Raw genomic sequence first — 23,689 nt, 5'->3', positions numbered from 1 at the left:
CTCCTAACCCCGCCCACACCCCTGTAACACCGACCTGCACAACCCAACCCCCCCCAGCGTGCCTCACACCGACTCCTAACCCCGCCCACACCCCTGTAACACCGACCTGCACAACCCAACCCCGCCCCAGCGTGCCTCACACCGACTCCTAACCCCGCCCCTACCCCTGTAACACCGACCTGCACAACCCAACCCCCCCCAGCGTGCCTCACACCGACTCCTAACCCCGCCCCTACCCCTGTAACACCGACCTGCACAACCCAACCCCCCCAGCGTGCCTCACACCGACTCCTAACCCCGCCCCTACCCCTGTAACACCGACCTGCACAACCCAACCCCGCCCCAGTGTGCCTCACACCGACTCCTAACCCCGCCCCTACCCCTGTAACACCGACCTGCACAACCCAACACCCCCAGCGTGCCTCACACCGACTCCTAACCCCGCCCACACCCCTGTAACACCGACCTGCACAACCCAACCCCCCCCAGTGTGCCTCACACCGACTCCTAACCCCGCCCACACCCCTGTAACACCGACCTGCACAACCCAACCCCCCCCAGCGTGCCTCACACCGACTCCTAACCCCGCCCACACCCCTGTAACACCGACCTGCACAACCCAACCCGCACCAGCGTGCCTCACACCGACTCCTAACCCCGCCCCTACCCCTGTAACACCGACCTGCACGACCCAACCCCGCCCCAGTGTGCCTCACACCGACTCCTAACCCCGCCCACACCCCTGTAACACTGACCTGCACAACCCAACCCCCCCCAGCGTGCCTCACACCGACTCCTAACCCCGCCCCTACCCCTGTAACACCGACCTGCACAACCCAACCCCCCCCAGCGTGCCTCACACCGACTCCTAACCCCGCCCACACCCCTGTAACACCGACCTGCACAACCCAACCCCGCCCCAGTGTGCCTCACACCGACTCCTAACCCCGCCCCTACCCCTGTAACACCGACCTGCACAACCCAACACCCCCAGCGTGCCTCACACCGACTCCTAACCCCGCCCACACCCCTGTAACACCGACCTGCACAACCCAACCCCCCCCAGTGTGCCTCACACCGACTCCTAACCCCGCCCACACCCCTGTAACACCGACCTGCACAACCCAACCCCCCCCAGCGTGCCTCACACCGACTCCTAACCCCGCCCACACCCCTGTAACACCGACCTGCACAACCCAACCCGCACCAGCGTGCCTCACACCGACTCCTAACCCCGCCCCTACCCCTGTAACACCGACCTGCACGACCCAACCCCGCCCCAGTGTGCCTCACACCGACTCCTAACCCCGCCCACACCCCTGTAACACTGACCTGCACAACCCAACCCGCACCAGCGTGCCTCACACCGACTCCTAACCCCGCCCCTACCCCTGTAACACCGACCTGCACAACCCAACCCCCCCCAGCGTGCACCTAACACTGACCCCACCCTGACCCCTAACCCAGCCACACTGACCCCAACCCTATCACCAGACCATGCCCAACTCTAATCACTGACCTCTAACCCCAGGGTGCTTGATTCTGACCCCTAACCCCAGAGCCTACCGCGACCCGGCCTGGTCATACCCCCAGAGCCAACCCTCAGCTCTCAGCCTGGTCATACCCCCAGGGCCAACCCCAACCCGGCCTGGTCATACCCCCAGAGCCTACCCCGACCTGGCCATACCCCCAGAGCCAACCCTCAGCTCCCAGCCTGGTCATACCCCCAGAGCCAACCCTGACCTGGCCTGGTCATACCCCCAGAGCCAACCCTGACCTGGCCTGGTCATACCCCCAGAGCCAACCCCGACCCGGCCTGGCCATACCCCCAGAGCCAACCCTCAGCTCTCAGCCTGGTCATAGCCCCAGAGCCAACCCTCAGCTCCCAGCCAACCCTCAGCCAACAACCCAGCCTGATCTGGGGGCTCCATTTAAGACACGCGGCCAAATTTTCAGAGGTGCTGAGCACCTGCAGCACTCGCTGCCTAGGCTTGGCCCCCCCCGCCACCAGCCACAGCCCCAAAGTCCTGAGCTTTCTGAACCCCCAGGGTTTGCCCTCGATGCGCCTTGCGGGCTCTGAGCTGCGAGGTGCTCTCCTCCCCGGCCCCGGGGCTCCCAATCACAACGCATGGTGAGACTCCCCTTTGTGCACAAGCCGGCGGAGCCGCAGGCCATCGCCCCCATCCCCCAGTCACAGTCCCCGGCTGGGCATCCAGGAACCGAGGCACCCGAATCAGAGGAGACGCTGGCCCCTGGCCAGCCCCGAGCGCTAGCGGGGCCTGGGCTCGCCCGTCGGGGGTTGGGAGCGGGAGACACGTCCGCTCCATCACTTCCAGCCATGCTCCTGCCGTAGCAGCAGGGCCCTGGGTTGGAGCTGTTAGCGAAGAGCAGGCTCTGCCCCAGCCTCCCCGTCTCCCTCGGCTGCACGGACCCAGCGCAGCGGCACCCAGGGCAGGGCCTTGGCACGCGGCAGCAGGCGGCTGTAACCCAGGGGACCCCTGAGCCCCTGGGGAATCCAGTCAGCAGCAGGGTCAAGGGGGCAGTCCCTGCTGCCCCACCAGGGGTGAACAGGAGAAGAGGGACGGCCCCTGCTAGGGAGAGGGGCCAGACTCCTCCCTGGGGTGAACACACTGAAGCCAAGGGAGTTACCCCAAGGGGGACCTGGCCCAGTGAGCCTAGGAAGCCGGGGCCTGGACAGCAGAGCCTGGCCCCAGCGTGGGAAGCAGAGATCCTGCCGTGGGTTGCAGGGCGACGCCTGCGTCCCACACGGTGGCTGGCTGGGGGCAGGCGATCCCTGCAGGCTGCTGGAGTCTCTCTGCCAGGGGATCAGGTTCGCAGCACAGCCCTCCCCCGCAGCCCCAGCTCGGCCCAGGGGGAGCTGAAAGTCACATTGCCCCGCTCCTGCGCCCGAGGCCCGCCCGAGGCTGTAAGGAGACACCCGGGCGAGGTGCAGGCTCACCCTGTGAGCCGGCTGCACGGTGCCAAGGACACCTGCGGCCCGCTGGCGCTCCCCTGGGGTCCATGCTCACAGGGCCCCAGCACACACGGCGGCTGGTCGCCGGGCGGCACTGTAGCCAGGGATGCCAGCACCAGGGGGGTCGGCTCCCCTGCTTCAGGCCAGGGGCAGCTCGCCCCATTGGGCAGGCGCATCAGGAGGGGAAGGGGCAGCAGGCAGTGGCCGCTTAGAGAGGCAGGACAGCCTGGCTCCGAGTGGCAAAGCCGGTGCTCCCGCAGGACAGCGCTGCCCCTCAGGAGGGTACCCCGTAACAGGCACCTAGCCCCACAGCGCCCCCCATTCACCTGCTGAGTGCACAGACGCAGGGGGTGGGAGCTACTGCCGGGGGAGGGGGCACAGCTCTTTTGGGGTGTGGGACTCTGGGGGCTGGGGAGGGAGGGAGGAGCCCCGTGGAGCCCGCACCCTCCATCTCCACCTCCAAGGGCAGGAGACACCTGCCTTCTTGCCATTCCCTAGCCACCTGGCCCTGCTCCCCCTCACACCCCCAGCCACCCCTCTCCCCCTGCACACCCCTATGCAGCAGCCAGGGAAGGACCCAGCAGAGGGGCCAGGAGCACCCGCAGGTGGGCCCCACACCCTGCCCCTCCAGCACTCAGCCCACCTGCCCCCACCCGCAGTGCAGCCCCTTACCCGGTAGAGACCTATCCAGTCCCAGGAGCTCCTGTGGAAGACGGTGGCCATCTTGTATCGGACAATGGCTTGCTCAGGTCTGGACCACTCATCGGCCACTTGAATCTCAACCAAGGGCTTGTCGGTCTTGGAGGCAAACTGCCAGGGAGAAGCACAGGGCGTGAGTGGGGCAGCGGCACCCCTGAAGGGGAAGCTCTGCCAACGCCGCCAAGCGCCTCCGTCGGGTGGGCTGGACCCTCAGGGCCGTCCCAGAGCCGCTCCAGCAGACCCAGACTAGGGCTGGGGAGAGCCGGCCAGCCCTGCTGGGGAGCTCCAGAGGAGGCGACAGACTCACCTGCACGGCGAAGATGGCAGCCACAGGCTTGTGGTCGCTCACCACGTACTCCATGTGGCTGCAGTAGCAGAGCTGGGTCACGGCCAGGCCGGTCCTGCTGGGCCTCCGGCCGCTGGGGTTGTGCGGGGCACCGCAGGACTTGATCTTCCAGAGGATGCGGTCGGTCCAGGCTGGTTTCCGCTTCTTGGCACTGTGTGGCACAGGTGGGCACCGTTCAGTTGGCACAGGGCAAAGGGGTCTCCCTGCAAGCCGCCCCCCTCCCCAGCGCAGGCCCTGGGGGAGGGGAACGGAGCACAACTTGGGGATGCTCCCTGGTGCAACTGCAGGGCTTCCCCAGCACACAGTGACTGCAGCCGCCCCCATGACAAGCTCCATGCCCCCCACGTCGACACGGCCGCCCGTCCCCTCCACCCGTCCCCTCCGCCCCCCGCGCTGACACGGCTGCCCGTCCCCTCCGCCTGTCCCTATACCCCCGCACCCGTACGCTCCACCTGTCTCCATGGCCCCCGCGCCAACACGGCCACCCATACCTTCCACCTGTCCCTATGCCTAAAGCGCCGACACGGCCGCCCATCCCCTCCGCCTGTCCCTATGCCCCCCGCGCCCATACGCTCCACCTGTCTCCATGCCCCCCGCACCAACACGGCCGCCCGTACGCTCCACCTGTCTCCATGCCCCCCATGCCAACACGGCCGCCTGTACGCTCCACCTGTCTCCATGCCCCCCGCGCCGACACGGCCACCATATCCTCCGCCCATCCCTATGCCCCCCACGCCGACACGGCCGCCATATCCTCTTCCCATCCCTATGCCCCCCGCGCCTACATGGCCGCCTGTATCCTCTGCCCATCCCTATGCCCCCCGTGCCTACATGGCCGCCTGTATCCTCTGCCCATCCCTATGCCCCCCGTGCCTACATGGCCGCCTGTATCCTCTGCCCATCCCTATGCCCCCATGCTGATGTATCCTGCCATATCCTCCCCACAATGGTGTGCCTGCCCTATGCCCCCCATCCTGGAGCCCCGTCCCCAGCCCCCATGCAGAAACTGCTTCAGTAACACTCCCTGCTTGTATTGTGTCCCCCAGCCAAGTGCCAGTATCCTGCAGTGAGGAGAGTGGTACCCCCATTCCAGAGTTCAAGACACCCAGTGCCCGCTCTCACTGCTAGGCCCCCCAGTCCTCTCCTCTGCCTCTCCCTCCCCGTGGCAGGCAAGTCGCTTGCGCCACACCCCTACCTGGTGTCATACTGGTTGGTGCCCACGTCGAACTTGAAAGTGGGCGGGAAGTTGAGGAGCCCCTCCTGGAAGCCGCTCAGGATGGGCCAGGTGCCCTTGGCGATGTTCAGCTGGGGGAGGGGATCAAGGGGAACAGACAGCCATTGGCAGTGCAATTCACACAGGCCTCCCTTCCAGCCCCGCCCCCCCAGCTCCTGACCCCCTCCAAGGACGGGAACATGGCTGCTGACCCTGGGGAGGGGCTTGGAGTCAGGGGGTGGCTGGAGTGGGGCTCTGGGCTTGAGTGGATGGGGATCGGGGAGCCCATGACCCTGGTGATTCCCCTCCCCCCTTCATCCTCTTTTGGGGGCAGCCCCAGAGACTGAGCTGAGCCTGCCATTAATGCCTGCCCTGGGGAGCCCCAGTGGCTGTTCCCTGGAGCGCAGGGGAGGGCAGGCTGCAGACTCAGGCTTGGGGAGCTCAGCCAACCTGTTCCTGCCCTTGGAGCCCCAGCTGAGAGCACGGGTGCAGGCGGGAAGATCCGGATCCTCATGCAAATATGTCCCCACAACTCCCGGCAACACAGGCCAGGCTGGGAGGACTTTGCCCCAAGCACAAGCCTCTAGGAGTGCCAGGCGGCTCCTGTGCTCTCTGCCCAACCTTAGTGCAGCTCCGTGCGTGCCCAGAGATTACAGTCTCGAATCAACCTCAGAGCCCATCAGTACAGAGATGCGTCCCCCCCCCGCCTGGCCCCCACACTCCCCTGGGGCTCCCTGCCCGGCCCCCCCGCTGCCTCAGGGCCCCCCACCTAGCCCCCACGCTCCCCCAGGGCCGCCCGCCCAGCCCCCTCTCTCCCCCAGGCCCTCGCCCAGCCCCCACGCTCCCCCAGGGCCCCCCGCCCAGCCCCCTCTCTCCCCCAGGCCCTCGCCCAGCCCCCACGCTCCCCCAGGGCCCTCCGCCCAGCCCCCTCTCTCCCCCAGGGCCCCACGCCCGGCCCCCACGCTCCCCCAGGGCCCCCCCTCTCCCCCAGGGCCCCACGCCCGGCCCCCACGCTCCCCCAGGGCCCCCCGCCCAGCCCCCACGCTCCCCCAGGGCCCCCCGCCCAGCCCCCACGCTCCCCCAGGGCCCCCCGCCCAGTCCCCTCTCTCCCCCAGGGCCCCCCGCCCGGCCCCCACGCTCCCCCAGGGCCTCGCCCGGACCCCTCTCTCCCCCAGGGCCCCCCGCCCAGTCCCCTCTCTCCCCCAGGCCCCTGCCCAGTCCCCTCTCTCCCCCAGGCCCCTGCCCAGTCCCCTCTCTCCCCCAGGGCCCCACGTCATGCTGGGCTTGTGCATCAACAAGAGAGATCGTGCACTGGGAACGCAGGGAGCAATTCGGTTGGCGATGCACAAGCCAGGCTGGGCCCCAGCTCCCCCGCACCCAACTGGCCCTGCAGGGCGAACGGGACGGGATTGAAGTAGCTCTGACCCACACCCCAGGGAGCGGATGGAGAGGGAGGAACGAGGCACTTTGCACATCGCTTTCCTGAGCCCCAGAACCCAGCCCTCTTCCGAACCCCGGCCCCCCTCCCGGCCCCCCTCAATCTCTTCCTAAGGGGGATTCCGCACTTGGATTTTACCTTGTACATGGAGCAAGAACGCAGGGTGGCCGCATCGCTGCAGGGCAGTAGGCAGGGGAGCAGCCCTGCCCCGCTCCGGGGGGCTCTGCGACGGGGTCACGGAGGCAGCTGGTGCTGCAGGGAACCTGCCCCCAGGCCCAGGGGCACGCCTGCCCTTCATGCCCCACGGGCTCTGGGCTGGCAGCAGCCGGGTTAGGAGGAAGCAGCATGGGTAGCCTCTTGCCCTCCCCCTCCCCAAAGGAGCTGCGGGCCCCAGCTGGGGATTTTCATTCCCCAGGGGAGCAGCTCTCCCCGCCCCCCGGCTGGGGGCAGATGGGATTGGATTTGCATATCTGCCCCAGGGAGGCGCTGGCTCCTTGGCCCCACGTCACCCTCAGTACGTGGGGCTGCAGGAGAGTATCTGCCGGCCCCCATTCAGCACCGCCAAGCCGAGCGTTATCTCGGAGCCGAGCCCGCACAGGACGTAAGCGACGCACCCGCCCGGCCGGCCGCTCACCTGGTCCTTCTCCCACAGCTGGCTCAAGATACGGTTGTCGATGGCGTACTTCACGAAGCGGATGTCCAGGCTCTCGATGCGGAAGTTGAGGTCCCCAAACCAGAAGACGATGCTGGGGAGGGCGAGGGCGAGAGGGTGAAGAGGGGACTCCGTGCTCCCCACACAGCATCCCTAGGGGTGGGCCAGCTGCGGCCCGCAGAGACGGGACCCGACTCCCTCCAGAGCTTGCAGTAAGTGAGTGAGTGACAGCCGAGGAGAGCGCTAGGAGTCCTGGCTCCCGGGCCTGGCATCCAGCCACTGGGCTGCGCTGGACTGAGAACCGACGCCCGGGGAAGTGTCCTGGGTAAGGCAGTGGGGAGGGAAAGTCCCTGCCTGACACCAGCTCCCATAGCCCTGTCCAAAGAGGCTGGGGGCCCCCCCTGCAGCACCCAGAGTGATGGGGCCCGATTCCCAGCGGGTCGGGTCAGAGACACAGCGTCACGGGATCTCGGGGAAGTTTAACGCAGGTGGGGGGTGGGGAAAGCGTCGGTCTAGCAGCCAGGCCTCCGGGGACAGGGTGAAAGCAGCCGGGCCTCCGGCAGCCCTGCCAGGGCTTCCCCTCGCGCCCCCAACCAGCTCCAGGGTGACAGGTGGGGTGACAAGCAGTCCTGGAGCTGCCCTTGGAGCCCCAATGCGACCCGGCCTCCAGCCTGCTCTCAGGCAGCCAGGAGCCCTTTACCTGCTAGCGTCTGGGACCTAGGGCAGGGGCCTGGACAAATGGGGGGCCTGGATGCACAGAGTGCTGGTGGGTAGGGGCCTGGATGCACAGGGGGCATGGGATGGGGGGTGTTGGGAGGGGCCCTGGACACACAGGGGGGCACCCAGGCAGGCAGGGCCGAGCAGGAGCCGGGACGCGTGGCTCTGGCACAGGGAGGCCTGGGGACAGGAGTCAATCTCACCCAGCCGCGCAGGCGCTCTCAGCAGCCCAGCCGTGCGGGCGAGGGAATGTAGGTCAGTGCTTTGCCGATAACGCGCTGGCCGGCTGCCAGCCCCGCTGCTCCGCTGCTGGAGCGGCTCAGGTGCGGGGCCCGGCAGCCCTGGGGATAATTAGCTGAAACCTTCTACTCAGATCAGCAGACTTTCCATGGATCACATGGGAGAGCGTGAACCCGGGGTGGAAATTTCCACTGCCAGGTGCCGGCTGGTGGGGCCGTCCCGGGGCCTGCAGCCCTGCTAGCACCGAGCACTAGAGCATGGTGGGGAGCGGGCAGAGCAAACCACAACCTGACAGGCCTGGACCCAGGGCCCAGGCGAAACTTCCACCTTGCGCCCCCCCCCACCCAGCTAACCCAGCCCCCCACCCAGGGAGCCCACCACTCCCCCTGCCCGGGGAGCCCCCCCACCCCAGCAGCTACCCCCCCTCTGCAGCTAACCCCACCCGGGGAGGAACGCCCCGCCCCCCCCCTCCGCACAGAAGCTAACCCAGCCCAGGGAGACCCCCACCGTGGCAGCTAACCCTGCCTGGGGAGACTCTCCCCCGCCTCCCCGCGGAAGCTAACCCCGCCCAGGGAGCCCAGGTGAGGTGCTGGCTTGCAATTCCCAGAGCAGAGCCCCCGCCAGGAACCCTGCTGGACCCATCTGAGCTCCTGGGCTCCTGGGGGCGGGACACGGCCTGTTTCAGAGGGGTAGAGCCGCAGACTCAGCTCCAAGCCCCAATCAGAGCGGGGGGGATGGGACAGGAAGTGGAAGGAGTGGGGGGGTACATACTCGTGGTCCAGGATGCCGCTGGCTGCGCGCCCCTCAAACTGCTGCATGTTGAGGATAGTGGTGAAATCCTCCTTGCGCTGCTCGGCCTTCTCCAGGTGAGCCGGCAGGTGGCAGTTCAGGAAACAGACCATGTGGCCGAAGACGGAGAGCCGCACGCTGACCCCGCCCTTGTTGCCCTGCTCCAAGAGGAACCCAAGCTGTGTCATCGGGGGAGGGGAGCCCCCCCCGGAGTTACGTTCCCCCACCCCTGCCGCGGCACCCTCCTCACCCAGTAGCCGCCCAGCCCGGTCCTGGTGCAGTCCGTCTGGATGTCCTGCAGGAAGGGGAGGTGATAGTACTTGGCAAACACCAGCAGGATCACACCCTGCATCCGCACTGTGCTCACCTGCGACAGGGAGAGAAGGGCGTGAAGCGGGGCAGCTATCCGAGGGCTTTGCCCCTGCATGGCAGGGGACGTGGGGCTGAGGTGCAGGGCTGCGCCAGCACCTGAGCTAGAATCCCGGCTCTGCCCAGGTGCCCTTTGGCCAGTCCCTGCCCCTGCCTCAGTCTCCCCATCTGCGAGACAGGGCTGATGGCACTGACCCACCTTCCCAGGGGCAGGGCTGGCAGGACTGGTCAGCGCTGGCACAGCGCTGAGGGGTGTTTATGCGCCAGCCAGAGCAGATGGCAGCCACCCTGAGCATGCAGACCCCACAGGCTACAGGTCCGTGCAACTTTCTGTGACGGGGAGCACCCACCCTGTCCTGTATTTGGTACCTGGCCGGCGCCCGGCTCCGCAGCGTCCATTCCCAGGCAATCGGTGTGCAGCCAGGCTGACGCCGGCATGCGACTGCCCCAGGAACGGACCCTGCAGAGCAGTCTCTTGGCAACAGGCGCTATCCCAGAGTGCCCAGCGGGGCTTAGCTCCCTGGATGGGGGTGGGCCCTTAGGACTTTGGATAGGCCAGAGCACGGCCGGCTGGTCAAAGCCAAGGGCTCCACACGCCCTGTGCTGGGGGCTGTGCTGGCCCCACAAGGAACGGGGGCCGTGGGCCAGCGAGGGACCAGCATGACGCGGAGATATGCTGCGCTGGCCAGGCAGGCATGATGGTGAACACTGTGAGCCGCAGGGCCATGGGACGAGACAGGGCAGCTCCATGGGCTCCGGGCCATGGGGTAGATCCACTGGAGATGGGGTGGGCTCAGGCCCCCATGGCAGAGCAGCCCCCAACCTTGTTCTGCTGGGGAAGACCTGCCCTCCACTCCTGGGCCCAGGTAGAGTTACACCCCCAGCCCTCAGGCAGGGAGGAGCCAGACACAGCCCTGCCCCCCCAGCAGCTGGGGCCCCCCCCATCAGAAGAGTTTAACTGTGCTTGTGACCTCCCAGTCTCAAGTTGCCATGGAGACAGCTGTGAGGACATGCACAAAGAGGGCCGGGAGTGTGAAGATCACAGGTAGAAGCCCATGGACGGTGCCTGCCCCCAGATACCACTGTCATGAGCTTTGTATGTTCTCCTGCGCACCCCACTCCTGACTCCCCACCGGCTCCCCTCTACTCTTTGACCTCATCCCTTTAATTCAAAGAAGTACCCCAAACGGCACTGAGGGGACACCCATGGAACAAGAAGCACCTCATGTCCCGGATTCTCAGTACCTTGCAAAGGTGGGCCAGGGTGTCACTTCTCCGTGGTGCAATGAGGGAAACTGAGGCAGAGAGCAGGGACGTGCCTTGCCCAGAGTAACCCAATAAACTGGTGGCAGGGCCTTGCTATCCCTGTGAATTGTCTAGGGGTTAGAGCAGTCTCCTTCAAATCCCACCCCCCAGGGAGACCCTGATATCCAGGATGGGGAACTGTCAGCTTGCCAGACTTGGGGGGAAAGGCGTAGGGAGGCCCTGGCTGCCTGCACTCCTGGGTGGGGTCCCCAGTTTGATTTAATCAGCTTCCTGCCCAAACCAAGCAGACCTTCGAGCCCAACCCCCCCCTACCAATACAAAGTTGAAGGGACTCAGCACGTCCATGAAGAGCTCACTCCACTGGTCTGTGAAGAGGGCGTCCTTCAGGCGCTTGTTGATCATGGAGTTCACCTCCTGCAGCCTGGAAGGGAGACAGACAGACAGGTCTGATGGCAGGCTTGGGCAGACTCCCCAGTAGCCCTCCAGCCAGCGGGCACTGCTCCCTGCCAGGAGACTGCCTGGATCCCAGCTAGGGGCAGCTCCCTCAGACAGGGGCAGAGGCCCAGTGCTGGAGGGAGCAGGGAGACGGAAATCCCCCCGGGAGAGTCCCTGCCGCTGGCAGTGGAGGGGGCGTCTGCGCTGTGCCCAGCAGGCAGCTAAGGGCGAGTCAAACACTACAGCCAGCGGGGTGGGGCTTAACCGCCAGGCTGGGGTCTTGGGGACCCCGCGGAGGTGCTGTGCCCGTAGTCACACAAAGCTACATGCAGCAACTGACAGGCTGTTGCCTCCCACAGTAACGAACGCTGCCCTTGGAGACGTCCCAAGAGTCTGTGCGATTCCCAACGTATTGCCAGCCGGGCACTAACCCGAGGGCACGGCTCTGGTTTGGGGGAGCCTGTCCAAGGAGACCAGGGAGCCCTAACACCCAGCCTTGAGCTCCACCCTCCTGCCAGGGACTCTAAGAGCCTCAGACGGGCTGCGGCCCTGACATGCTGCACGCCTGGGAACCCCGGCCTCATTTCCCGCAAGGGAAGAATCAGGCTAACGACGACTTTTCAAAGACTCGGCCTGACACAGACATCCAGTCACAGCTGGTGTGACGGTGCCGCTCTGAAACGGGCGAGAGGCTCAGGGGTGACTGACAGACGTTATAAAGAAATATTGGCCTCAGCTGCTTATAAGTCCGTCAGTAGAAGAGGCTATAGACGCTCATAAGCAACCAATTGACCTGCTGGTCTCCAACGATCAGTTAAACATTTATTAAAACATCGGTCGTTGACACGCTCCACCCAAAGTGCAGGAGACCAAGTGTTCTCCAACGAGGTGCTAGGAACAACCTTCCAGAGGAGACCAGAGTCCAAGCATCTTCAGGAAATGCCATAAAACCTTCCTCTTTGGAAAAGCCTTTCTGCTAGGAGACTGGGGCAACTCTGTCTCCCCTGCACCCCAACACTGGCTCCCCTAATCCTCCCAACGAATCCCACAGGGGAACTCCTACAGTGAATGTTATCGGCCAGGGTGGTTCACCACTGGGACAGACTGCCAAGGGCAGCGCTGAATTCTCCATCTCTTGATGTCTTCCAATCCAGGCTGGCTGATGCCTTTCTGGAAGAGGCTTTAGTCAATCACAAGTTGGGGCTCAGGACAGGGGTAACTGGTGACACTCAGTGGCCTGTGGTATACAGGAGGTCAGAGTAGATGATCTAATGGCCCCGTCTGGCCTTAAATGCTAGGGAAAAAAAATCTGAAACAGAAAGTCAAACCCAAGAATCGTCCCAGAGTTTTGACCCCGGAAAAGGGAGAAATGCCAGAGACTCCATGAACTCCATTAGTGGCTTGGCTATCGCTATTGATTTCATGTAGAAGGCACCCAGATGCTATGGTGACGGGCAGCAGGAAAAAAACCTAAAACAGGTTGACCCTTTATAAAGGGCCCCTTCCTACCAAGTGTGACTGACAGCACAGTCCATCTGCGAAGTGGCACACCCGCCTCTCTGATCCCTGGGAGGGGTCTCCAGAGATACTTAGCCAATGATGTCTAGTCCGTGGCACGGCCCTGGCTATTCCACCACCACTGCCAAGCCAGACTTTAACTGGCCACAATGCCAGCATCCCCCATCAAGAGGAAGCACCAGCCTCCCTTTGGGTTGGGCCGAGGCGATTACACAGGCTGCACTGGCAAAGGGGAGTGAGGAAGGCTGGGACTGGCAAGAAGAGCCAAGGAGAGTCAGGCACCCAAATCCCACGGATGTTCAAGGAGATTTGGGCGCTCTGCTTTGGCTGCAGGGATCTGAGACGGGAAGAGACAAGCAGTGCGTGGAGAGATGCGGGGCAGTGGGTGCTCTCGGAAGGTGCAATTCCATCCTGTGCCGAGAGCCTGGGAAAGGCCTCGGGGTCACAGACGGCCGCTTATGGGGTAGGCCTCTCGCAGGCTCTCAGCCCAGGCCTGAACTGCACCCTAAGGGAATTCGGTGCCTTCAATAGATGCAAGAAGCATGTGCAATGCCACTTGGTGCACATCGTATGCAGCTGCTGCGTTACTAAACAGTCTGGGGCTTGGGGGGCCCAGCCACCTCCAAGTCACTGTAGTTCTGCCCAGGTTTGCACCAGCAGCGGCTTTGCAGGATTAACAGCCTGCCCCAGCTCGGCCCGGGCAGCTGTTAACCAAAGCAAATGGTGGGAGACGCTGCCTCATAGACACGTGGGGCTGGAAGGGACCTCGGGAGGTCAGTTACTCCAGCCCCTGTGCTGCGGCAGGACCAAGTCAACCTAGACCAGCTCTGACAGGCGTTTGTCCAGCCTGTTCTTAAACCTCCAGTGATGGGGATTTCACACCCTCCCTAGGGAAGCTGCTGGTTGAAGACATCTCATCGAAAAGCAGACAGGGATTAAAAAAGTGCCAGGCCCTGGGGCACAGGTAAGTGGGCCAGAGGTGTCACAGCACCCGGAGAGCCCTAGGAATGGACAGTGATCACAGATGGGCACGGGGGATTGAACCTCCCAGGGCATGTGTGACCCCCAGCCTGGATGGGGGAGTCCAGCAGGAGAGAGACCAAGCCCACAAGCAGCCTCATTTGGCCGGGAAGGTCTCTGGGAGAGGGCCGGTCTCTGAACAATGGAGCCCTGATCTCAGTTCGGGTTCCTAGGTGCTAACGTAAGCCACTACAATAGTACCCAAAGGGCCTGTCTTTTTCTTGCACTTTGGCAACGCTCGTCCGGCTTGTCGTGCCAACAAAGTCTCCATGCGTTGTATTGGGAGCTGCCTGGTCGATAGCTAAGAACTGCATTAAGTGTTACCAGGGGCTGGCTCCAATCCAGCTTGAACAGAACAATGGATTCATGCCCTTGAGGGCTGCTTACTACGGCCAAGGGCTGATTGCAGAGGGAGACGCTCCTGAGAGACTTTGGAGGGGACGCTGAACTGTCCACGGCCCAATACCGAGAGGTGCAGGGGCATTTGTACGGGCTAGGCACACAGGGATCGGGGGAGCAAGGAGGGCGGATTTCAGGGGGTTAAAGAGTGCTTGGGTGACTTTTACTGTTAGATTTTTATTGTGTGTTTTATTCTGAATCATCTTCCTTGCAGGAACAGCATGCACACTTGGGGAGCTGGGACCAGAACCTGGATCTGTCTGCTTCTAAAGAGGCCCCATTGCTTGGGCTAGTGGACAATTCCTTTCGGTGCCCTGCTAGCCTCTCTGGGGCCCACCTACTGCAGGACAGCCTCCTTCAACCCCCACAGTGGGGCGAGGAGGAGCTCTCGGCCCAGGCACTGCTTACCCAATGGCAATCATGTCGGTGTCGTTTGTGTCGCCCGTGTTGAGGTGCAGCAGGGATGTCACGTCGCTCGGGGGTATGGCTGTGCCAACGTTCCACGTGACCACGGTGATCCTTGGAAAGACAAAGGGAGCCACGCTCAGGTTTTGGGACAAGGGTGCCTGGCCCCACTCCCTCCTCCACAGTCCTCTTACCCCTCTGCCTCGGAGCTGCTGCCCTACGGGGGAGAGAACCGGCCACGACAGAGACTAATGAACAGGGCAGGTGTCTGGAAAGGCCGTGCCCGAGGAAGAGGCTGCCGGGCATGCCGCACCGCTGGGCTCTGCCCGTGCACGGAGCGGCTGCTAAGAACACCTGTCACGGAGTATTGGGGAACTCAGGGCCCTGCACCCCCGGCTTCCTACGATTCACTGCGACTCTCAGCCAGCCAGTAAAGCAGAAGGTTTATTTGGATGACAGGAATACAGTCCAAGACAGGTCTTGCAGGCACAGACAACAGGGACCCCCTCAGTTAGGTCCATCTTGGGGTCCCCGGGCATCCCAGCCCAGCCCCCCTTGGGAGGTCAGAGCCATCTCTGCCTCCCAGCCATCTCTCCAGCCCGCTTCCAACACTCTGCCTTCAGCGACCCCTCCCACAGCCTTTGTTCAGTTTCCCGGGTTAAGGAGTCACCTGGCCTTCAACCCCTTCCTGGGTTCTCATGTTACACACTCAGGTATGCGCCCTCGGGCTGTCTCCCATCCTCCAATGCAGACTATCCTAGCCACACTCCCCTGTCAGCATTCACAGACCACAGTGAGAACAGTCCCAGTTCGTCACATCTCTCCCCCCTTCGAGACCGAACTGAGCAGGGTCACTTTAGCCAGTGACCCGGGGAAGTTCGAACCTACCCCCGTTCCCATGGATGCCCCCGCATCCCTCCCATTCCTTGGTGAGAATTACACCAGGCCCCTTCAGTTTCACGCCCCCCCTTAGGTCGGGGGTGCTTGATGGCACTCGCAGTTCGCATGTGGGAAGGTTTATGCGGCCTGTGCCCTTTCCCCACCCCCATACCTCTGGGGCTCCAACTGGGCTGTGGTCTTCTCCCAGCGCTCCAGTCTGGAGGTCTGTGCTTTGGGCTCTCTTGGTTCAGAGCCGCCTTTTTAACCTTGGCCACCCTCCGGAAAGGCTCCTCTATGCTGGGCAAGGGTCCTAAAGCTGTTTTCCCCTTGTCCCAGGCCTTCCTCCCCCTCTGACAGGGGTCACAGGATCCGCAGTACTGTCGGACAGTAACAGGCCAGTAAAAGCTCCGTAGCAGCCTCTGCTGGGTACGCCAGGTTCCCTGGTGCCCTGAGAGGGGAATGTCATGGGCCCGGCACAGCAGCTGGCAGCGATACTTCTGGGGTACCACCAGCTGCCTCCTGATCCCCCCTGACTCCATTTTCCCTGGGGGAGCCCATTCTCGGTACAGGAACCCCTTCTCCCACAGGAACCTTTTCCGGCCACCTCGTCCCATGGTCTGTACCGCATTGAGGTCGGCTAGGTCCCTTATCTTCCGCAAGGAGGGGTCTCTCTGTAACTCGGCCTGGAACTCAGCAGCTGGGACGGGGATGGCCACCTGCTCTTCCTCGCCCGCTGGGCCTGAAGCTGCAGCCTCCCTGAGCCGTGTCCCTGGGCGTTCCCTCCCCACCAGGTTAGGGTCCTGCGCCTCAGGCAAGGCACCCCCCCCAAGACCAGGGCGCAGTGCCCCTCGCCGGCTCTGACTGCGGGTCACAACCAGTGCCTTTTGGGGGTTGCTTGGCCAGTTCTCCAGGTCCCCCCCCATCAATACCTCAGTGGGCAAATACGGGTGTACCCCCACATCCTTGGGGCCCTCCTTGGCCCCCCACTTCAGGTGTACCCTTGTCACGGGCACTTTGACTGGTGTTCCGCCCACCCCCGTCAGGGTCAGGTAGGTGTTGGGCACCACCTGTTCTGGGGCCACCACCTCGGGCCGGGCCAGCGTCACCTCTGCGCCCGTATCCCAGTATCCATTGACCTTCCTCCCATCCACCTCCAGGGGAACAAGGTACTCTCTCCGGAGGGACAGCCCCGCGCCTACCATATAAACCAAAAATCCTGAGTCTGGAGCATCCAGCCCCCTAGAGGAGCTGGCCTGGAGCTCTCCTCCCTCCTTAGCAGGTGGTACTCTGCCAGCCCCCCTTCCCTGGGAATGCTGCCTTTCGCCGGGCTGGGTCTCTACCCAGTCAACCCTCTGTGGGTTCAGTCTGCTCAGTCTGTCCCTGAGCCTAGGGCACTGGGCCCGTATGTGGCCCTTTTGGCCACAGTGGTAGCAGCCCATGTCCCATGGGTTCCCTTGAGTAGGTCGGATGGTCCTGATGCCGGATGCTCCCCTCTGATGGGTTTTTTCTGTATTTTCCCATGAGGAGGTCCCATGGTGACTCTCTCTCTGCGTTGTGGTGGGACTGTTCCGTTGGGACTCCTCCCTTTTATCTCCTGACCGGCTCTTTACAAACTCATCGGCCAGCCGGCCTGCCTGTCGCGGGTTCTCTGGCTTTCTGTCCACCAACCACAGCCTCAGGTCGGATGGGCACCGCTCATACAGTTGCTCCAGTACCAGCAGTTTAATCAGGTCCTCCTTCGTCTGGGCCCCACCAGCCCACTTGCTGGCGTATCTTTCCATGCGGACGGCTAGTTGCAGATATGAGATCTCAGGGGTTTTATCTTGACTCCGGAACCTTTCCCGGTACATCTCAGGAGTCAGCCCAAACTCACGTAGCAGGGCCTTTTTGAATAGTTCGTAGTCCCCTTTCTCTGCCTCTTCCAGTTGGCGGTACAATGCCACGGCTTTGGGGTCCAGTAAGGGGGTAAGGACCCGGAGTCTGTCCGTGGGATCAACCCGGTGCAGCTCGCAGGCCGTCTCAAAGGCCTCCAGGAAGTCATCCATGTCCTCCCCCTCCTTGTGTGGGGCCAGGATGCACTTGTCAAAGCTCCGTGCAGTCCTGGGTCCCCCCTCACTCACCGCAGCCGGGGGTTCGCTGCCCTTCAATCTCGCCAGTTCCAGTTCATGCTGATGCTGTCTCTCATTCTCCTGTCTCTGTCTCTCTTCATGCTGACGCTGTCTCTCATTCTCCTGTCTCTGTCTCTCTTTCTCCTCCCGTTCATGCTGTCTCTGTTGTTCACGATCCTCCAGCTCTCTCAGTTTTAGCTCTTTCTCCCATTCCAGCCAATTCCGCTCCACGGATGCCGAACGTCGCCGGGAGGATCCCCTGCTGGCCGGGGGGGTCACGGCGCCTTCGGTATTTGCTGGGCTCCTCCCCACCCTTCCCCTAGGCATAGGAAGGAGGGGTCTCGGGAAGCCCTCAGCAGCCGGCTGACCACTCCCAGCTGGGACAGACACTGGTGCCTGCGCTGCATTTGCCAGGCTGCTTCCCTGAGACACAGGGATCAGTTCATTCGCGTGATCTTCCGCCTCCAGCCGGGCAATGAGCTGTTCTTTGGTGAGCCTCCCAATGCACAGCCCCCTCTGCTTGCACAGCTCCACCAGGTCGCTCTTAAGCCGCTTGGCATACATCTTCCTGCTGGCCACTCACCGGCCTGTGTGCTCACAGCTCCCCACAGTTCCCAGGGGGACCCCTAGTGTGCCAGCCCTTCTCGAGGTCACCACCTCTCTGCCAGGGTCGAGCTGCAGACTTCTCCGCCCCTGGGACCACTCGCTGCGATCCCCCCGGGGGACCCTGTTACTGCAAAAGTCCTTCTCGCTGGTCACACACTCCCAGGGGTAATAACCGTCTCTCTCTCACTCTTCAGCACGCCTGGTCCCCGTCAATCCCCCTTCGTTTTACTGCTCCCCAGTCACTTACTGCAGGAAGCGCCGTCCACGGGGTGCAGTAGATCCCGCCGCTGCCACCAGTTGTCACGGAGTATTGGGGAACTCAGGGCCCTGCACCCCCGGCTTCCTACGATTCACTGCGACTCTCAGCCAGCCAGTAAAGCAGAAGGTTTATTTGGATGACAGGAATACAGTCCAAGACAGGTCTTGCAGGCACAGACAACAGGGACCCCCTCAGTTAGGTCCATCTTGGGGTCCCCGGGCATCCCAGCCCAGCCCCCCTTGGGAGGTCAGAGCCATCTCTGCCTCCCAGCCATCTCTCCAGCCTGCTTCCCACACTCTGGCTTCAGCGACCCCTCCCACAGCCTTTGTTCAGTTTCCCGGGTTAAGGAGTCACCTGGCCTTCAACCCCTTCCTGGGTTCTCATGTTACACACTCAGGTATGCGCCCTCGGGCTGTCTCCCATCCTCCAATGCAGACTATCCTAGCCACACTCCCCTGTCAGCATTCACAGACCACAGTGAGAACAGTCCCAGTTCGTCACAACACCACGCTGGGCATGCTACGCACCAAGTGCACTCAGCACCCTGCTAGTGCCAGCCCAGGGGCGTGAGATCCACACCAGGGCACAGCAGGCCCAGTGCTCAGCCCTGCCTCGACGCCCACACCTCAGCAGGACTGTCACGCACCCGGCTAGGTGGCAGGAAGGCCTTTACCTGCAGCTGTGTCTTTTGACCACTAGAGGCCACTGTGGAGCTTCTGCCCCTCGCCCTGCAGGCTCAGGGCCGGGCTAGAGCAGTAGCAGGCTGGCTCCAGGCTCCCCGCAGCCCCCCATCCCCAGGAGGCTGCTAATTCCCCATTGTATCAGCTCCCAGTGACCCACCCCAACAAGCTGCCTGAGGTCGTGCAGCCCCGTGACGGCTCCTTCTGCCCCACTGCTCAGGGAGGGACTTGGTGGTTCTAGTGCCATGCAAATTACATGCAAAATGGAACTCGCTAGCTCATTTGCACAAGAGACCGAGGTGGGGTAGGGCAGTGGCTGCATCTGAGCCCCGGGGACGGGCTGTAGCCGTGGCTCACACACGTGGCTGCAGCTGACCCCAGCCAGGAAGCTGGTGCAGAAACAGGGTCTCTTGTGGGTCTCTCCCCGATCCAGGAGCTTGTTGGATTCTGGGTGGCGTTCAAGGGGGTTGGGTTTGGCTCTAAGCCTTCAACTGCCTGAGAGCTGCCTACCAGAGAGTCAGTCCCCCTGAATTCCTAGGAGAGAGAGGGGTGTGTGGGGGGGGACAGGGGGGAGACACCGGAGCCCACTCCCCTCCCCATGGTCTGCCTGAGTTTGCTGCCCTGGCTTTGATGCATGGTGCAGACCTGGGGGAGGAAGAGAGGAGCAGGCAATGCCTTGGCATCCGGGGGAAGCCGGGCCGTTCCCTCTGGAGCAGTTGCTGGCTCTCATTGGGAAGGGCTGGGATGTGTAGAGGGGCCCGGAGCCCAGGGCAGGTGCGTGCTCTCCCGGCGCAGAGCTGCTATCAGTCACGCAATGGCACTGAATGCCGGCCCACCAGCCCCACCGGACAGTTGCCGTTGCTGAAGAAGGTGGGTTCTGGCTACAGGGTGGGTGTATGGGGCAGGCAGGCAGGGCCGGCTCTGGCTTTTTTGCCGCCCCAGGCAAAAAAGCATCCGGCCGCCCCCGCCCCCCCAGCGCGGCAGGGGAGGGCAGCCAGAGCGCCCGGGGGAGGGCGGCGAGGCCCGGTCGGGGCTCCGCTCTCCCCGGCGGCCAGAGCCGGAGCACCTCGCCGCCCCCCTCCAGGTGCCGCCCCAAGCACAAGCTTGGTGGGCTGGTGCCTGGAGCCGGCCCTGCAGGCAGGCTCCCAAGCTAGGGAGCTGGATGGACAGACAGCTACACGACTGTCCCTGGTGCCCTTTGAGCCCCGCACCGGGATCACATCCCCAGCTGCTGCCAGGTCGAGGAGCAGTCAGCAGGCAGGTGGCACACGCCCCACCTGCCCCAGCCCCGTAGAGAGGGCTCTGCCCATCCAGACTGGGCTGGTGGCCCCGACTCTGCTGAGCACGCTGCGAGCCACCTGCAGAGAGCACCGGAGGGAGGCATTTCTCTGCTCCTTGGTGCTGGCACTCAGCCAGAGCCTCTCCCGGTTCCCCCTCCCCCCCAGCCCGCTGCAGCAGGGCTCCGAGCACACCCAGACCCTGAAATAGGCTCCCCAGCCCCCCAGGGAGCAGACTGCCCCCCCCCAGCGCTGCAGCCCACGCTCACCGGAATGCGCCGTTCTCCTTGGCCTTGCCCAGCCAGCTCAGGGAAGTCTCGGAGGGGTCCATGCAGCCAGGCAGGGCGAGGGAAGGGCTGCTCCTCCCGTACGAGGGGAAGTCCTCGGACTCGGCCTTGGCCAGGGTCATGGACTTGGAGGGGCCGATCCTTCCCCCGGAGAGGAACTCACTGGAGATGGCTTTGGGGAGGCTCACGGGTCTGGGGGACGAGCCACTTCTCCCCCCGGAGATGTAGTCACTGGACTCTGCCTTGGGGAGTGGCTCTTTCCGCTCCACAGGGAGCATCTTCCCGGAGGGCCCTTGATCCAGGGGGCAGAGTTCGGGGAGCGCAGATCGGCTGGGCGACTGGCTGGGGTGGGAGGAGGGGCTGCCGGCGCCCGGGGACAGCGGGCGGAACTCCACCGGGGACAGCAGGGTGAAGAGCTGGACTCCACCTGAGCCGTCGGGCTGGGCTCTGCTGCTCTCCAGCACCTGGGGCTGGCTGTGCCTGCCCGGGGACCTCTCCTCGGGCCCCACGTGCTGGGAGCCCTCGGGCTGCGAGCGAGGGGAGACGGGATGGAAAGGGTCAAAGAGGGTGTCGGGCCTGGAGCCCCTGTGCCCCAGGGGGAGGTTCCCCCCAGCGTACGCTGCTGAGATGGGCCCACTGGAGCCCTCCGGCTGGAACCGAACTGAGCCCTCTGCACCGAACGGAGCCACGAGAGGAGCAAACGGTCCCGGGGAGGTGGCGGTAATGGAGCCCCGTGGCGATAGAGACGGGGCCCCCATGGCTGGGGCCGGTCCCTGGTCCTTGTTCCCACGGTGAGCTGGCTCCATCTGAGAGAGGGAGAGAACAGACAGGGAGCGTGTGAGCCCCTGGGACACTGTCCCTTCACCCTGAGACATACTCATTCTAGGGACGCCCCACTTCCAGGAGCACCTGAGACGCGCTCCTTTTCAGAGACACCCCGAGACACACTCCTTCCAGAGACGCCCCCTTCCTGGGACATCCTGAGACACCCCCTTCCAGGGATACCCCCTCCCAGAGACACCCCCCTTCCCGCAGGACTTGGCCTAGCAGTTCCGGACACCCAGCCCAAGGGGGCCAAGCTCTCAGCTCTGAGGGACGATCAGGCCCCCTGAGAACAGCTTGGCCTCGGTGTCCGATGTGAGGCCCCTTCGTGTGAAAAGCATCAACCTTGGGGACCCAGTTCCTGTCTGGCTTTCTGCGCTGTGGGTCTGACAGGATGTCTGACCTGCCGGCAGGGGGCTGGGCAGCGAGTCGCTGGCACCTGGGGAGCGAGGCACCATTCTCCCTCCAAGGAGCCCTGCACTCACATGGCCCCTCCATGCCCTTCATTTCCCCTCTTCAGCCCGGCTCAGACTTGCTGACACTTGCACCGTTCCCGTAACCCTTCCCATACCAGGGACCCCGCTTTGGGGCTGCTGGCCCATCGGGCACGGGACCCCACGGCCGCTTGGCTCCCTCCAAAGGCAGGGGCTGCTTTTCGCCCCAGGAACGTCTGCCGTTGCTGGCAGGAAGGGGAAGAGGAAGAGGCCGGCTGGCTCTTGGGTAACACGGGTGCTGGGTGTCAGCTCGGGCAGCGCCCGCAGCAGGGCGGGGGCACCACGACAGGCCAAGCCACTGGAGCCGCCAGAGCCTGGCTCAAACCAATGAAATCCCCCCATGGGGCTCAGAGCTGGGGGGCACTGGGGGGCAGAGCCAGCCAGACCCTCCACATCACCAGGCTCTTTCCTGCCCCGGGCAGAGCTGTCCCGCCGGGGAGCGACAGGCAGGTCTCCTGGGTTCTACTCCCTCGGGGACCCAGCCCCCCAGCTCCCCCCAACCTCCCCCGCCTTTCCAGAGATCTGGCTCCTCCACTAACTGGCCATGAAAATAGCTCAGCCCAGGCCCCCGCCTTCCCCCGGCCTGGGGGCGGCGGGGGAGAAACCAGCCATCATTTGACTCACCTGCCAAAACCAGCGAGTCTGTCACCGGGTGGGCGAGAGGTCGGCTGGTGCTGCCAGCGGGAACCGGCTCCCCCGCCTGGGCCACAGGTGCGTGGGACCCCAGCCAGGCCAGCCGGCCCCTCACGCAGGTGTGCGAGGGACCGGAGCCGGGGGGCAGCCTGGGGTCATCGGACTAACAGTCCTAGCAGCACTGCCCCAGCCCAGGGCCCCGGCCTCACTCGCCCCGCAGGGCTCCAGGGGCAGCCCGGCCCCAGAGCGCACGGCCGGTCCCCAGAGCGCACGGCCCGGCCCCAGAGCGCACGGCCCGGCCCCAGAGCGCACGGCCGGTCCGAGCGGGGACCGGCACTCGAGGGCACCCCGGGGGGCAGCGCTCCCGGCTCTTGCGAGGAGGCTCCATTTCCCCTGGCTCAGGTGCGCCCGGGCTGCCCGCGGGACTTACCTTGCGGTGGCTGCCGCAGGGCTCTGCCCCAGCCTGCGGGCCGGCGGTTCTCCTCCCCGGCCCCGGCCCCGGCCTCCGGCTGCTGCGGCTCGACTGCTCCATCGCTGCCTCCCCGATGATGCTCTCAGCTCCCTCCTGCAGCCCAGGGACTCAGTGATGTCATCAGCCCCGCAACCTGCTGGCGGATTTAAAGGCGCAGGAGCCCATCAGGGTGCCACCGAGCGCTGCCAGCCAGGAGGGCAGCCGGCTGGGCAAGCAGAAAGGGGGCGCTGGGAGCCCTTTGCCCTGCCCCGGGCTGGCACAGCTGCCACCGCAGGTTCTGCTCCCTGGGTGAGGGCACCCGCTGCCGCTCTGCCCCACTGGCACGGGCCTGTCGGGGACGCTGAGCTGAGCAGGCACTGGGGGCCTCTCGGGGGCATCGGCATTTAGCAGAGCGGGGCCGGTGCTGGCGCTGTCGGCAGGGTTGGCAGAGCTCGGAGTCCCACACTGGCCGGGAGCTGGGGCCTCATCACACCCCGGGCTCTGCGCAGAACAGGGTGTCGGGGGCAAAACTCGCCCCCATCAGACGCACGTGGCACTAGGGGGCGCTGTGCTGTACGGAGAGGGGTGGGGCTTAGTAGGGGGCACTCTCCCCTTGCAGCCAGTGCTGACCCCATTGCCGCAGTGGGGCACTAGGAGGCGCTGTGATGCAGGTTGGCAGAGGATTGTGCCAAGCTGGCCACGCCCCCCCGGGC

The 23,689-nt window shown here is 64.4% G+C and overlaps 1 protein-coding gene across 3 annotated transcripts in view; it reads right to left on the bottom strand.

The window, feature by feature from the left end:
• The window catches only part of INPP5J (inositol polyphosphate-5-phosphatase J), a 31,547-nt gene extending 8,271 nt beyond the window's left edge, over nucleotides 1-23,276 (bottom strand). The window contains exons 1-10 of one of the 3 annotated variants that reach the window (XM_065568253.1): nucleotides 22,956-23,276; nucleotides 20,559-21,382; nucleotides 14,484-14,594; nucleotides 11,016-11,124; nucleotides 9,319-9,435; nucleotides 9,051-9,226; nucleotides 7,305-7,416; nucleotides 5,215-5,324; nucleotides 3,981-4,170; nucleotides 3,647-3,784 (exon numbers count right to left, since the gene is read on the bottom strand). In XM_065568253.1, coding sequence (XP_065424325.1) covers nucleotides 3,647-3,784; nucleotides 3,981-4,170; nucleotides 5,215-5,324; nucleotides 7,305-7,416; nucleotides 9,051-9,226; nucleotides 9,319-9,435; nucleotides 11,016-11,124; nucleotides 14,484-14,594; nucleotides 20,559-21,382; nucleotides 22,956-23,057 — 1,989 coding nt within the window. In that variant the 5' untranslated portion in view covers nucleotides 23,058-23,276. Of the gene's footprint in view, nucleotides 1-3,646; nucleotides 3,785-3,980; nucleotides 4,171-5,214; nucleotides 5,325-7,304; nucleotides 7,417-9,050; nucleotides 9,227-9,318; nucleotides 9,436-11,015; nucleotides 11,125-14,483; nucleotides 14,595-20,558; nucleotides 21,383-21,969; nucleotides 22,075-22,955 lie in introns of those variants that run through there. The other 2 variants (XM_005278834.4, XM_065568255.1) reach the window with 2 other exon arrangements.
• Nucleotides 23,277-23,689: the final 413 nt, after the last annotated feature.

Source organism: Chrysemys picta, chromosome 15 (genome assembly GCF_011386835.1).
Source record: "Chrysemys picta bellii isolate R12L10 chromosome 15, ASM1138683v2, whole genome shotgun sequence".
Lineage (NCBI taxonomy): Eukaryota > Metazoa > Chordata > Testudines > Emydidae > Chrysemys > Chrysemys picta.
The sequence above is the reverse complement of the archived record's forward strand: the minus strand, read 5'-3'. Positions and strand labels throughout refer to the sequence as shown.